Source organism: Ipomoea nil, unplaced genomic scaffold (assembly GCF_001879475.1).
Source record: "Ipomoea nil cultivar Tokyo-kokei standard unplaced genomic scaffold, Asagao_1.1 scaffold2159, whole genome shotgun sequence".
In the NCBI taxonomy this organism is placed as follows: domain Eukaryota; kingdom Viridiplantae; phylum Streptophyta; class Magnoliopsida; order Solanales; family Convolvulaceae; genus Ipomoea; species Ipomoea nil.
In genome coordinates, this window is record NW_017618587.1 from 451,021 (window position 1) to 464,806 (window position 13,786).

General features: G+C 36.9%; 3 protein-coding genes across 7 annotated transcripts; all 3 read right to left on the reverse strand.

The window, feature by feature from the left end:
- Positions 1-3: 3 nt before the first annotated feature.
- LOC109149552 lies at positions 4-8,122 on the reverse strand. 4 transcript variants are annotated; one of them, XM_019297366.1, is made up of 11 exons: positions 7,906-8,122; positions 7,291-7,578; positions 7,048-7,204; positions 6,406-6,492; positions 6,027-6,113; positions 5,857-5,937; positions 4,608-4,784; positions 2,443-4,530; positions 1,517-1,663; positions 572-737; positions 5-246 (listed from the first exon to the last, which is right to left on the reverse strand). In XM_019297366.1, exons 3-10 carry the CDS (start codon positions 7,093-7,095, stop codon positions 615-617), a joined length of 2,838 nt encoding a protein of 945 aa, XP_019152911.1. In that variant the 5' UTR covers positions 7,096-7,204; positions 7,291-7,578; positions 7,906-8,122; the 3' UTR covers positions 5-246; positions 572-614. The 4 variants fall into 4 exon arrangements, with proteins under 4 accessions (XP_019152914.1, XP_019152915.1, XP_019152911.1 ...); XM_019297367.1 differs by lacking the exon at positions 7,906-8,122 and having other exon boundaries at positions 7,291-7,338; positions 7,407-7,899; XM_019297369.1 differs by lacking the exon at positions 7,906-8,122 and having other exon boundaries at positions 4-238; positions 7,291-7,899.
- A 701-nt stretch (positions 8,123-8,823) lies between these two features.
- Positions 8,824-10,660, reverse strand: LOC109149558 (HVA22-like protein a). Of its 2 annotated transcripts, XR_002048967.1 has the most exons (6): positions 10,394-10,660; positions 10,205-10,231; positions 9,914-10,036; positions 9,274-9,517; positions 8,936-9,152; positions 8,824-8,904 (listed from the first exon to the last, which is right to left on the reverse strand). XR_002048967.1 is itself a non-coding variant. In XM_019297378.1 (5 exons), the coding sequence occupies exons 1-5, from the start codon at positions 10,456-10,458 to the stop codon at positions 9,087-9,089; spliced, it is 525 nt and encodes a 174-aa protein (XP_019152923.1). In that variant the 5' UTR covers positions 10,459-10,660; the 3' UTR covers positions 8,824-9,086. The 2 variants fall into 2 exon arrangements, 1 of the variants encoding a protein (XP_019152923.1); XM_019297378.1 differs by having other exon boundaries at positions 8,824-9,152.
- A 399-nt stretch (positions 10,661-11,059) lies between these two features.
- On the reverse strand, positions 11,060-13,285 carry LOC109149555 (transcription factor bHLH47-like). The gene is made up of 5 exons (XM_019297375.1): positions 13,089-13,285; positions 12,447-12,591; positions 11,888-12,006; positions 11,681-11,808; positions 11,060-11,586 (listed from the first exon to the last, which is right to left on the reverse strand). Exons 2-5 carry the CDS (start codon positions 12,530-12,532, stop codon positions 11,173-11,175), a joined length of 747 nt encoding a protein of 248 aa, XP_019152920.1. The 5' UTR covers positions 12,533-12,591; positions 13,089-13,285; the 3' UTR covers positions 11,060-11,172.
- Positions 13,286-13,786: the final 501 nt, after the last annotated feature.

Here is a 13,786-nt window from a genome sequence, read left to right on the forward strand (position 1 = left end):
ACAAAAAACAAAAAAACAAAAAAACAAAAAAACTGTACCTCGCTCGTATCATGATTTACACTTGCATCTTCTCTTCCTAGTGCTACACATTATATACGAAGTTGAATGCATGCTGTCTGCTCAGAACTACAGACTAAGTACTGTCTTAACATAGTCAAATAGAGTTGAACATGGCTCTTGCGTCCCCGGGAGATCGAAAAGGATGGAGAAGCCAAACATTCCCCAACCTTAAAATGCACTGCAAACCTAGGAATACATATAAATATCACCACAATGTAATTGGAAACATGTCTAGATCCAATAAAGTACGTCAATTTCTTTCTGTTTTGTGTAATTGAATGTCAAGTTTCTGTTTTCTTTTAGAATGCACTCAAACTAGTAGTATAAATGCAGTTCTTAAAATGTCCATGTATCTCTGGTCCAGGTGAAATGAATTCAAGATTACTGCCCTCTAAGAATAACAAATTTGTTTCTGTAAAATATTTCAAGCATTTTTTTTTTATTATCAATTTTCTTCTCCTGAATCACAATATTACCAAATATATGCAGAAGCATGAAAAGTGAAAAATACCTGAATTGTGTACCCATTCATATGAAACAAAAGCCAAATATGCCTACTTTGACAATTTACTCCACCAAGGAGAGATGCACGGTGTGTTTAAGGTGTCATCAATGGATGGATCCAAATTTCTGCAGGAGGAAGTATCACGAGGCAATCTTGCAGCCAAGTCCTTCAACTATAGAATAAAAAACAATACATCAATCACAAAAATTTTACTGTTAGTTCTATGGAACACCAGGCACAGTGTGAATACAAGTTAAAGATTAACTTTTCCACTGAGATCTTTTTTGTTGAACCTAACTTGTGATCGAATATACACTCTACACGTGGACTATCGAATGGAATGTTAACATTTTGTGTGTGTCCAAATGATCAATCAAATACCAAAATGAATCCAGAGTGGATACCAGATACAGGCATGAGACTCATATATAGTCTCACATGGGTATGATCAGCATGCTAGGAACCAAAAGCAGATTATGCCAATTTTCGGAAGGTTTTTGATACGCACCCAAAGGAATGGGTAGTTTACTCATGCAATAAAAGGAATGAATGCAAGAATGGAAATTAGGCAAAAAAAAGAAGGAATGAATGCAAGAATGGAAATTAGGCAAAAAAAAGAAGGAATGAATGCAAGAATGGAAATTAGGCAAAAAAGAAAAGAAGGAATGAATGCAAGAATTGTACTCCGTATTTCATAAAGGAGAAAAAATGAGTTTTAAGGCATTCTAGAACCAAAACTTCTAGCACAAGCTCCTTCCCAAGGAAAACTTCAGTCTACAAGTTATAGGTTAATGGTAAATGGCATGAACTAGTGAACACAGAGTACAACCAAATTTTCATTTAAAATCAAATTTACCTAAACTTTTATTTACTTTGACATTATTTAAGAGTATGATAAATCCTGCGAGGATAACTAAGGACCAGAAGACAAATTGAACAGAAAAATCCCACCTGTGTCACCAGACATCTTATTACTTCCTTCGCAGCAATGTTTTTCCTGGTTTCAACTCTGGCTACTTCATGTGACTCCAACAACTGCTTTAGTGTTGTTTTAAGTTCTACTTCTAAGAAATGTGATCTACTGGTGAGAGTTTCCACCTGCAAGGCATACTGCTGTCTCAGGTATGATAAGAATGTTTTGCAATGAACATGCTTCTATTGCTGCAGCTTTTGGAATTAAAAAAATTATGAATTTGAAAGGGGAAGCATGTACTGGAAGGAATATGATGCGAATCCAGTATATCTGGAACCAAATATCTCATTTTTCCTAACTTAGTAACTCTCTATTAGTGTTTCTGCTATTAAAACACAGACAGGTCTATTTAGTCTCTGCAAAAATCTTTTAGCGAACTGCTTTAATACCCTTCATTCTATTTATTCTCTTGATTTAATTGCTTTATAAATGCTTTTAGTTCAATCTTCTTTGAGATCCCGGAGATCATGTTTACCCCTTTTCCATGTAATAAGCAAGCTGCCCTTTTTTTGTTTTTAATCTCATCTTTGCTAAAACTTTCTTGAAAGGTGTAGAGTAGCATTCTCTTTGACAAAGAACTTCTACAGTGACATACGACTTGGTGCCTTAGTCCAAAAATAGTATCTGTCCAGTCTACTAGTTCAACTTGAGCAAAGAACCAATATTTACCATCTTACCCCCTAATCTAATTTGATGTTATTTACCCACTTTACTCCCTTATTTCCATTTTTCGCAGTAGTGTTATAGATTCTATTATGAATAACCTCAATAAGAATATGCCTCCTTTCTACTTCCTGCAACTATGAATAATAGTATGTAATTATAATACAAGCCTACAAGGATATCAGGAAAAAGAAAAAGAAAAAGAAAGCTTTGTCACTTTTTCCAAATCAAGATGTATTACCTGCTCTCTTAAAATTGATAGTTCTTTTGTGAGATCTTCGCTTGTATCCCTTGCATTAGAAAGAACTTGAGGGCTTTCCATCAGAGAAAAATTACATGGAACTGAAAATGAATGAGAATGATTTGGCTTTCTAGATACAGGAGAACCTGATAGAGAACCTGATTGAGAACCTGATAGAGAATGATTTGGTGTTCCAGGAATGAGAAATGGTGTTTTGTCAGAATAATCACGCATAGATGGACATGACTGAGGACTTCCATTAGGGGTATGGCTGAAGCTTGAATCGTGTTTCTGGTTCTTTTTGGAATGCCAAGTTTCAGGCCATTTGAATGAATCAAGTGATAAGAGACGAGACAGAATGCCTTTTGGCTTAGTGTGGACAGACTCTTTCTCCTTTTGCTCACTAAAACTCTTATGTGAAACTAAGGCCTTTGGCGGTAAAGTACTCAATGCAACATCCAAACCCTTGTTCAGTTTAGTAAAGCAATCTTCACACACACGATAAGGTTTATGCAGACTCGGAGCCAAGGAAGCTTTTAGAGATTTCTTGCTTGTGCAAGTACCGCAAAAAACTAGCCCACAATTGTAGCAGTTGTGACACTTACGTCTGAAGTTAAATGGGCGGCGGCAACCAGAACAAATAATAGAATGATCAGCTATTGACACTTCTTTGTGAAGACAAATGGCAGCAGTAAAATTCTTCCCACAAACCACACTCTTTATGCATCTGTCTTTCAGAGCTTCAACACGAGTAGGTGTGCTTCTGTCATAATTTTCTCCATGTCCTAGTTGACCATTTCCACCCTTTCCCCATGTGTAAACCTCAGATTGTGAACTCAATACTGCAACATGAAAAGAACCACATGCTATTTCTTCAATAAAACTGTTTTTAATTTTTCCATGAACACAAGAAGGGAGTTTCCCTGTACTCTCAGGAATCCCAAGTTGTCCATAATCAGAACTTCCCATAGTATATACTTGTCCTGAGGTTGTAAGAGCAACTGTGATGCTATGACCGCATGCAACTTGACAGAAGTTTGTGCCATGTAACATGGTAATACAACATGGTACAAGTCTAGAGGCTTCATCCCCATGTCCAAGCTGACCTTCATTCCCATTTCCCCAAGTAAACAGCCTGCCAGTTGAAGACTGATCAGAATCAGAGTTTTCTAAAGAAGACTCCACAATAGCAGCGGTGTGCCAATATCCACATGAAACTTTCAGTGCTCTTAGTCCTTTAAGAGTTTCAACTTCCCTTGGAATGCTAGTGTTACAATGATCTCCATGCCCTAGTGCACCAAAAGTTCCATCCCCAAACGTAAACAATTGGCCCATGGATGTTACAACAGCTGAATGCCAAGGTCCACAAGAGACCATTAATACCTGTTTATCCTCCAATGGACCTCTTACCTTTTTGGGGGTCCAGTGACTGATTCCAGTGCCATGCCCAAGGAGACAAAAGTTGTAAGTACCCTCACCCCAGGTGTAGAGTTCTCCATCAACAGTTATAGCACAAGTATGGTATTCTCCACAAGCTGCAGATGTAATTTTCAACCCACTAAGAGTGTTAATAAGCTTTGGGTTATAGATATCTGACTCTACTCCATGCCCTAGTTGTCCAAAAGAGCCCTCTCCCCAGCTAAAAGTCTCTCCATGTTTTGTGATTAGAACAGCATGTCTGCTCCCACAGGCAATAATTTGAGCATCAAGTACCAATGCTGATTCCAGAGTCTTTGGCAATAAAGCATCCCTTGTTGCAGACGAAGGAAACTTTCCACCACCCAACAGATCATCACCAGTTCTTTCTCCCCAAATTAGGATGTCTGTATCAAAATTTTCAAGAGATCTTTGACTAGGTGAACTTGCGGCACTGGAGAGACTAACTCGGAATGTATCCACAGAGCTATGCCCATTTTCATAATTTAAGTTCTTAAGCGATCTTGAACCAATGGAATTGGACTTTAAATCTTTCTGGGGAGAACATGGTGCTGCATCATTATACACTAGCATATCAGAGAGGGCTCTTACCAATCTTTTATGAGGGGGACTCTCATATGGATGCAGAACTGATTGCTTTTTCCTTTGATCCTGTTGTGAGGAAAAAAAAATTGTTAGGCAAAGAAATGATGGATTGTTCAAGTTATATGAATAGCACAGCTGGAAACCTCATTGACAACATTGCTGCTGCTGCTGCTTGACAAAATGGAATGAGAACTTTGCTGGGTCAGGGCACTTGAACTGTCAGATAAAGCACTATGGCTACTTTTTTCACAGTTATCCCGAGAAATCAATGTCCTGAGGGCTATAAACCATATTTCTGCCTCATTCTTGTCTTTGCAAATCTATCAAAGGATTCAATCATTAGAAGCATTCATAATTTATGGATGCCAGTTTCAAGTATAGATTTTTCTTTCTTCTCCTTTCATACATGAAGGCATGAAGAGGGAGTCTCATCAGAGAGTTCTTAATATTACCTAGGTAATGTGAGTATGGTAATGCTACATAACCTTATTTGGTACAAGTTATGTGATTACCTTGGTAATCTTATATTATGGAGTACAAAAGCAACTAAGGCTCTCAATTAAAAGTCAGAGCTAGTGGTATAACAATATTATGAGCTGATCACATAGATAGAATACTTGGAAAGGCACAATCATTTGTCCAGATCTACAAAATTCTAACAACTAGTTGGTGCTAGTCAATTTGCTCACCCCCCCCCCCCCCCCCCCCCCCCCCCGCCCGCCCCTGCCCTTCCCAAAAAGAAAATATGGAGTAAAAAAATGTATTATGTTCTTACTCCTTGATGCTTAATGGATGCCAGCCTTTAAGTTTTTGCACATAGTCACTTATTTCAGCCTCAAATCTCTCAGGAACATTTCTCTGATTAGATAAATTCCAATAACTAGTGAATTTTTTGGTTGGCTTCCTCAGTTCACCAAATATGATACATCTCTATTGTCAGTGGAGCATATTAATGAATTCTGTCTTTCTTTCTGGCCAACACTTCTAATATAATTTTCTTTTTGAATAGTTTCTTTGATTTGGGCATTTGAAAACTTTAGCGGCGTTCTTCTACAGTTCTACTTTAGGTTTTCTTAAATACCTAATTCTTCTGTCTTTGCCTTCTTTTTAAGCATCCAAACATCAACTCCGGTACTATTACTTCAACCTAATATGAATCTATACCTCACCTTTGCTCCCTGTGCTTGTAACAACCATTTAAATGTTCATTTTCAACTTGAAAGCCAATAATTAGTAAAAGCACTAGTTGGGAAGTCTTCTCCTCTTATCTGAAAAACCCAAATTCAATAGTATGCTTGTATAAATTTGAAGGGAATTCAACAACACTTCTTCCAGGTTTAAATGAAAATTTTAAAAATAAAAATAAAAAGTGATTGGAAAAGGCATTCTTACCAAATCCAAAGAACGTTTGCCATATATAAGAGAGAATGATTGATATTCTTTATCAGGTCGAGGATAACGCTGAAATGTTGCCTGCAAAGTACATTAAAATTACCATGATATAACTTATGCAACAAGTATACATGATCACTATGCATGAAACTAAAAGATGAAAATCTTACAGTATGCTGCCCGGGAATAATTGTTGAAACATGACTAAGCTGGAGATTTTTCTCCTCTCCATGATACCATATTAGTCTTGTCTCATCCTGGAATTTAGATACATAAACCTGGGGTCTAAGAAGACTTCTGTGATGAAAAAATCAACCCTCAGCCCCCTCCCCCTCTCCCCAAAGTTTAGGAAATGCACAGTTGCATTTAATTCTTATTTAATTTCTGAAGTTGTACAGATCTGATCATAGCTTAGTCCGCAAACAACATAATTTATAAATGAAAAGAAACCATAAAAGAGAGAAAAGCCCCATTTAAGGGTTGGGGGGAGAACAAGAGACAGTAGCAACCACAATCTAAGGAATCAATGATTTATCATAAAGTGCGTACAGTTGAAAGCCGGAAAGGGCAAAACTTCGGTTTTCCTGTACACCCATACTTGAGAAGATATGATCCCCTCTTTATGGCTATTATTGCCTGCAAGTAGCAACAGCAGTTAAGTCATTCAAAACCATCTATAGCCTGAAGATAGCACACAAGTCACTTGAATCAAGATCATGTTTTTTCTGATCCAAAGATGAGAAAAGCAAAAGAGTAAAGTAGTGGGCTTCAAATTAATGAGCTTACACTATTGACTGAGTTGAACTTCCATACCCTCGAGAAATATACATATGAGAAACATATAGTTCTTTCTCATTATGGTACACATAACAACTTTCAGTTTAACTTACTAGGAAAAATGGAAATCATGCAAGTAGCTGGTAGCATTTTAAAAAGACTCCTTACTGATAACTAAAGCATGTCTATTTTTTCTACTTTCATTCCAGAAAGTAGAAACCTCATATAAATGTAGGATATAGATCACATCTCAGAAATTATATTTCCTATAAATGTAGATTGATTAACTAAAAATTGGAGAGCATGAATGGTCAATGATACTTTCATGAAATGAGGCCGTATAGGCAGAAATGCTACTATTGGTAGTGAATCATCTAAAAATACTTTCCTCTTTTATCAAAGTTATTACATTACCTGCTCCACATTCCTGTCTCCAAGACTGTTTCTCTGAGGATTAATCATTCAAGCTGACATATGTGGGTATTGTACAATGCCAACTTTGGATACCGGCAAACCTCTAAATGATAGTGCAAGTGCTACCAAATTTGGTTCATCAGAAACTCTACAAAACCTTATGGATGACAAATAAAGTGAGCTAATAAATCAAATGAGTCCAGATTTTCTTGAATAATAGGAAAAATCACTACATGAGATTACCTTATCAGCCACAGAGAATCTCCGTTTTTGCCTCTTCTTTTTCTTTTCCTGCTTGTTTGAGTAACCAACCATGGACTATCTACTAACACCGCCTTTGTAGAAGCTAAAAACCTTACATTTACAAAAGAGAACAAATCAAATTCACTTCTTCCATCATCCTGGTACAACTAATGCAATAGTTCTTCTGAAAGCTGCTTATCAAAATAAGAACTGCCAAAAGCGTGCAGAAGCCTTGTTTCAATTTTGTAATGAAAGTCTCCACTATGAAAACACATAGGGCATGTTTTCCTTCAAAACCAGCAAGCAATTAATTGCTGCAAATAAACAATTAATTTTGCAGAACTCTCGCATTGGTATAATCAATATTTAACTAGATACAAATCACGTAGATAAAATAAGAGCATTTTCAGCTACTCTCCTACCTCCTTGTTCAAATTTCAACGCATTATAACCACAGACAAGTTAGGACGTCATACGATGCAAGTAAGTTTATATATAATTTCTTAAGAACGAAAACAACTAAGCGATGTTCAACAAATGCATCTCACGAAAAGAAAAACGTAAAATTCCTTGCATTTACCCAAAACGAGCTTAATATGAATAGTAAACATTTACCTCCAAGCTGCAGACAAATTCAATGTTAATCGGCTCCAGAATTGAAGAAAAATTCGAAAAAAATAAAAACAAAAACGCGTTCGGATTACAGAGCTAAAGCAAAGCTTCTTCCGTTTCTACCGATCGTAGAGCTTTTGACGAATGCTCGACGTGTGTCCACCCCCTTCTCTCTCTCTCTCTCTCTCTCCAACTACGTCCACGTATATATATATATATATATATATATATATATATATGGTATGTATGTATGTATATATTTGGATCGACGACACCTGAATCTGTTGCTACGGAGATGGATGTTTTAGTCATTTCGCAACCAACCGATTGTGTTCCCGCCACTTTCTTCCATGTAACTATCTAAGCCAAGGTCCAGCCGGACCCGTTAGTTGTTTTTTTTTTTTTTTTCAGTTTTTCCTTTCGCGGATTTTTTTTTCCTTATTTCTTTTTTCTCTGTTTTCCCCTCTCCAATCTCATTATTTTCTTTTAGTTGTTTTTTTTAAGTAACGAGGGAAACTCACCCCAATTACTCAAGTTATATATTAGGTAAATGTTACTTTTGTGTTATAATTTGTAAGTACGGACTCAACTAAGAAGAAATTAACAAATTGCTTTTAATCAATAGATGCATGATGTTTTTCCTAAAAAAATTTGCATTGTTTCACAGTTAACCAAAATAAATAAACACGTTTTTGTTTTCAAAAGCGTATTATCAGTCCAAATTTAAACAAAACAAATCTTTGAATCAAAATATGAATCAGCCCCGGAAATGGTGACTGAGCATGATTCTCGTATCAATGGAAAGCGGCACAACAAACATGTGACTCTATAAGACTACTTTTTCGGGTCCCGGATGTATTTAGTTTAATTAGTATACAATACCCCTAGGTTGAAATATTAATCTCAGGTTCAGTAGTATCATTTTCTAGTTCAATGTGATGAACATTTAAGAGTTGATCTAAGCCTTTGAAACATGAATCCAAGTAGTTCTTGTGCATACAACTATCAGTAGCATTTCATAATGTGCATACACACATGTTCTTGAGATCGATCCGAGGGAAATATCCTAGTTTGCGACACTTTAAACTGTCGGGGTTACATAGAAACCTTTTTACAACACTAGACTACTATCCCCCACCGAGGAGCAGCAAGGGCATCTGCAGAAGCACTCGTGTATCAATGGCTCAATCTCTGTGATCGTTGTCATAAAACACGTACCTGCTATTCCTGGACTCCGGTTCTCTTTGAGCCTGCAGGGAGACAACATATGTGTGAGCCATTTTAATTTTCAGGTGGCTACTTGGTTTCAAGAGATTCCTTGTTCTTGGTTACGAGATTCATGTCTGAAAAGGAGAAGAATGTTTAAGATACCTTGCGAATCATCTCCTCGAATGCTTGGGATCCATTCTCCGCAATGTACTTCTCTGCTGCAGTTAGAATGTCATCACGTTTACTGAAGACATCCTTCTTCCGTGGCACATACCAGATGTTAATAGCTTCTCGTTTAACTATGTATGGCCTAACAAAATGCTCGTACACATATGCAGCCCCGCTAAAGTAAGGTATGACCAACCAGCATGTTACGATTAGTTTTGCATATGACCAGATCGGGATCCTGGAATACACAGAGAAATCAATTTATTTCTCAATTATTTTCCCATAAAGAGTCGATATATGTAGCATCTAAAGAACAATCCATTTAATGTAACCGCCTCATTGAAAGTTGCATTTACATAACCGCAACATCAATTATGTAACGTAATTTAACTCGTATTTAGACGTTCCCATCAAGTCTTAACAAGTTCCTCACATTCCAATTGTGGCAACACACATTACATATCAAGCTAGATGGCATTCTCGAGAAGATAGAAAGATCTCTCTTCATATTATGCAACACAAATCACAAACTTTCTACAAAGTCTATTTTCGATACTTTGCTAGTTCTTTATCATACCTAATGTGCTACTTATCCATTTGTAAAACTGTTGGGAAGCCATTGAAGTTAACTTACCACTCAATAAGTTTGGCAAATGTGAGCTCGAAAAGTGTAATCATGGAGTACAGAATCCAGTAGGTAAGCCATTGCTGATCATCGACGGGGTTCTTGGTCTCTATAGCCCTGATTGACTCATACCTGCAAACAAATGTAAGGAGAAATAAAGCTACCATATTTACAATTCTTCATATTAAAAATAAGATGTTTTCTTCCATAACCCCATTAAAAATCACATATTAAGCAATAAGATCACAGCAACAATAAACTAGCAGCAAAAAGATTTGACTTTTGAGAATTCACACTTACAGAGGGTAGAGCAGACTAACCACAGGCCTGCATATTCAAAGGAAAATTAAGGTAATTAGTGAAATAAAGAGGAAAACAAACAAGAATCTTTATGGGTCAACTTCCATAACAAAATCTAATTGAAACCAATAAATTACCAAGGAGAGAAAGGAAATTAAAGGGGTAAAAGAGAAGGAGAAAGAAAGATACCCAGCGAGCACATCAAAGTTCTGGAAGATCACTTTGACAAGGTTTCCAATACCTCTAGATCCCATTTCCAAGCTAAGATTTTTCTCTTTCCTTTCTTTATTTGTTTCTCAGCTGCTATTTTCTGTAATGTTGATGGGCTCTCTATTAGGTCTAATATTGATGGGGTTTCCAGGCGTTTCGGACTTCGCAGAATCTCAAGCTCAAAGAAGAGGAAAGTGGTGACAGGTGTGAAAGAAAGAAAGAAAGCGGCTGTGGGGTAGACAGGAGTTGTCTGCTAGCACGAAAATGCTGTCACTCTGGTCAAGGGTTTTGAAGACAAGAATAGAAAACATTTGACTTTGGTCGGATAACATTAAACAGAGGTAAATTATACTTACTCAAATATTTATATGTATTTTTATTTGTAAAAGATAAATTTTTTTGTCCTCAAATCTAAAATCTCCCCACCCTAACCAAACAGAATGATGAAAAGGTAAATTATAATGGCTCAATGACCTTTTAGGTGAGAGATATAAGACGTTTACATATATCTTTTTCAAGTGATTTGACCTAACATATAAATACAACAACAAAAAATGTAAAAGAAACATTACATTAAATACAGAAAAATTATTTTTTTTCAAAAAACAAAAAATCTTGATTTAATATTAAACAGTAACATAATGTAAAAAAATATAATTTTTTTTTTTTAACAAAGAGCAATGCTATTTCAAGATTTTACATTTTCTGGTATACTGATGTCAAGGCCTATAACTCCTACAAAGCCACTGCTGCTGTTGCTAGTTGCTACCACCACCCTGAGTTTCCTTCTCTAGCCGAGGGCGTTTTCCAAGAATCTGAGACGACCATGCATCGGTTGGAGTTGGGTATCGGGCCAAGGGTTTACTCACAGTAGAAGCAGGCAAAGCGGGGGCTGGATATGCCCGAGGTTCAGGACGAAAGGGGTAAACGTACACTGGGTTCATCATGGTTTCTGCAGTCTGAGATGCAGGTTGATTGGCAGGCAAAGAGAAATAATCAGGGGCGATGACCTCTTGCTCGCATCCAGGAGGAGCAAGATTCAGATCGAGATTTGATCCAGTTGTCCTCTCCTTGATCTCCTTGATCTGGCTCACGAGCTTGCTCTGGAGCTCGCTAATTTCTGCCTCGAGAACAGAATTCTCGTCCTCCAGTTCCTTTGTCTCCATGCTCATCTGTACAGAAAGGAAAGTTTAGGACTTGGGACTTGGCAAAGAAGGTCAATCACTACTACATTTGAAGAAGAAGGTATCGTAGAAAGATACATACATATTCAGATTCAGACAACAAAGCTGCATTCTCTTTTTTGAGATGCACGATTTCAGCTAACAAGTCCTTCACACGTCGAACTGTTTCATTCAATATTGTCGCCTTTCCATTTGCTTGTTCAGAAAGCTCTGCAAGTTACAAAGTTGTACTATAGCATTTCGAAAGAGAGTTTCCCAAAATAATTACAGAAGAGAATTTAGAAATTACCTAGAGCATTAGCCAAAGAAAGAAAGAGATCATTCAAATGCTCACGCTTCAGTTTCTCTCTCTCCGCCTTATGAACTCTTTTCGGAACTTTCTCTTGACTCTTCTTGGTAGCATTAGACCTGCACGGCCAGGGTTTTTAATTAGACGATCGACCAGATTAAGTAACTTTACTCCCAACTATAGTAATATGTACATAATAAATATACGCTGGGACCAAGAAGTGATGCTTAGAACATGAAGATACAACAGAAAGGAAGATTTTTGGCAGGCCATTTCCAGGTATTCAAAGAGATGCAAAAGCAATATGTATACTTATATCAGAAATGAAATGCTCTACCTACGACATTTCCAGGACAAGAAGTATTCACAGTACATAAACACGAAACATCTCAATTCCATAAGAGTAAATCATTAAAACTTCAAAAGAACTTCCTTTGCATAAGAAACAAATAGAAGCTACAGGTACAGTGATACAAGTAAAAATTTACGGCTCAAGATCATCCCTAAATAAAGATTCAAATGTAAACTCTACAAAGAAGAAGAATCCTCAATCACTTACCCATTTTGTGGTGTCTCTGAAGGAGTGCTGCCCTTTCCACCCACTGGAGTAGCCTGACCTTCTGAATCCATGTTTGGCGACGTCATCCTCACAAGCTTTACTAATCAGATCCAACTTCTCTGAAATTCTTTTCTCAGAAAGGTCTCTGTAAAGAATTGGATATAAGCAGATTAATCATTTGATCATAGACTTTAAAACATTAACTTACATTTTCAAAAGAAGATTAAAAAACACTAATCATTGGATTATCAAAGAGCAACCCAAGTCAGCAAAACCAAAACTGATAAAATTTTAACAAAAGACTCAATTTTTACAAAAGCGAAATAATTAACGAATGAAAATCAAGAATCAAGGCATTTCATCAAATCTCTCCAACTACCATAGAAAATGAGCCTATCCTCCCTGTACAGAAGTTGCCCTAAACAATCAAGAAAGCAGTATAAAAATCAAAGCTTTAGCTTATCTCACATATGCCTGAAAGCGAATCGAATTGAAAGGTACAGAGAAATGAAACCCCACAAATTTTACGCACCCAAATCCACATGAATTCAGAAAACAACAAAGCTTAATCAGAATTATAATGGAAAAGGGGAGGGGGGGATTATCTTGGGAAACGATTGGAAGAAAAGTATGAATGTATACCTGTAAAGGTTACTCTTTTTCTCTGAAATTGGGTGTTCTGTAACGGTTGTTTGAGTAAGAGCACGAGATTGAGCCCTTTGAGAGTTTGAGGGAGGCGCAAGGCTGAGAGGGGGGTTTAGGAGGTGGGGCGTGTGGCGAGCATCAGCTGGTATGAAGCAACAAAGGGTGACAGCTTGAGCAGTGTGACACGCAAGCGGTGGCGTCTCATCTCGACGCTCCCGCACGCTGTTACCTCGTGCTGTCGACCCGACTCCTAAGGCTACACTGTGGGCGGGTTAGGTTCGGGCCCTATTCGATCATTTTTCACTTTATTTCTTTCAAGTTGATTATGTTTAGGAGTATATTTGATATTTTTTTACTTTATTTCTTCCACGTCAGTAACAAAATTAAAAATAAAAGATAAAATTTGATGAGTCACGAGAAAATAAAGAACGTTAACAACAAAATTAAAAATAAAAGATAAAATTTGATGAGTCACGAGAAAATAAAGGACGTCAACAATAAAATTAAAAATAAAAGATAAAATTTGATGAGTCACGAGGAAATAAAGGACATTAGCAACAAAATTAAAAATACAAAATAAAATTTGATGAGTCACGAGAAAGTAAAGGACAACTTCCTTGTGCTCATTGCATTTTCGAAATATCTTTTTATGATGTGTGAAAAATTTATGATTATGTGGGCTCCGCACATTATCT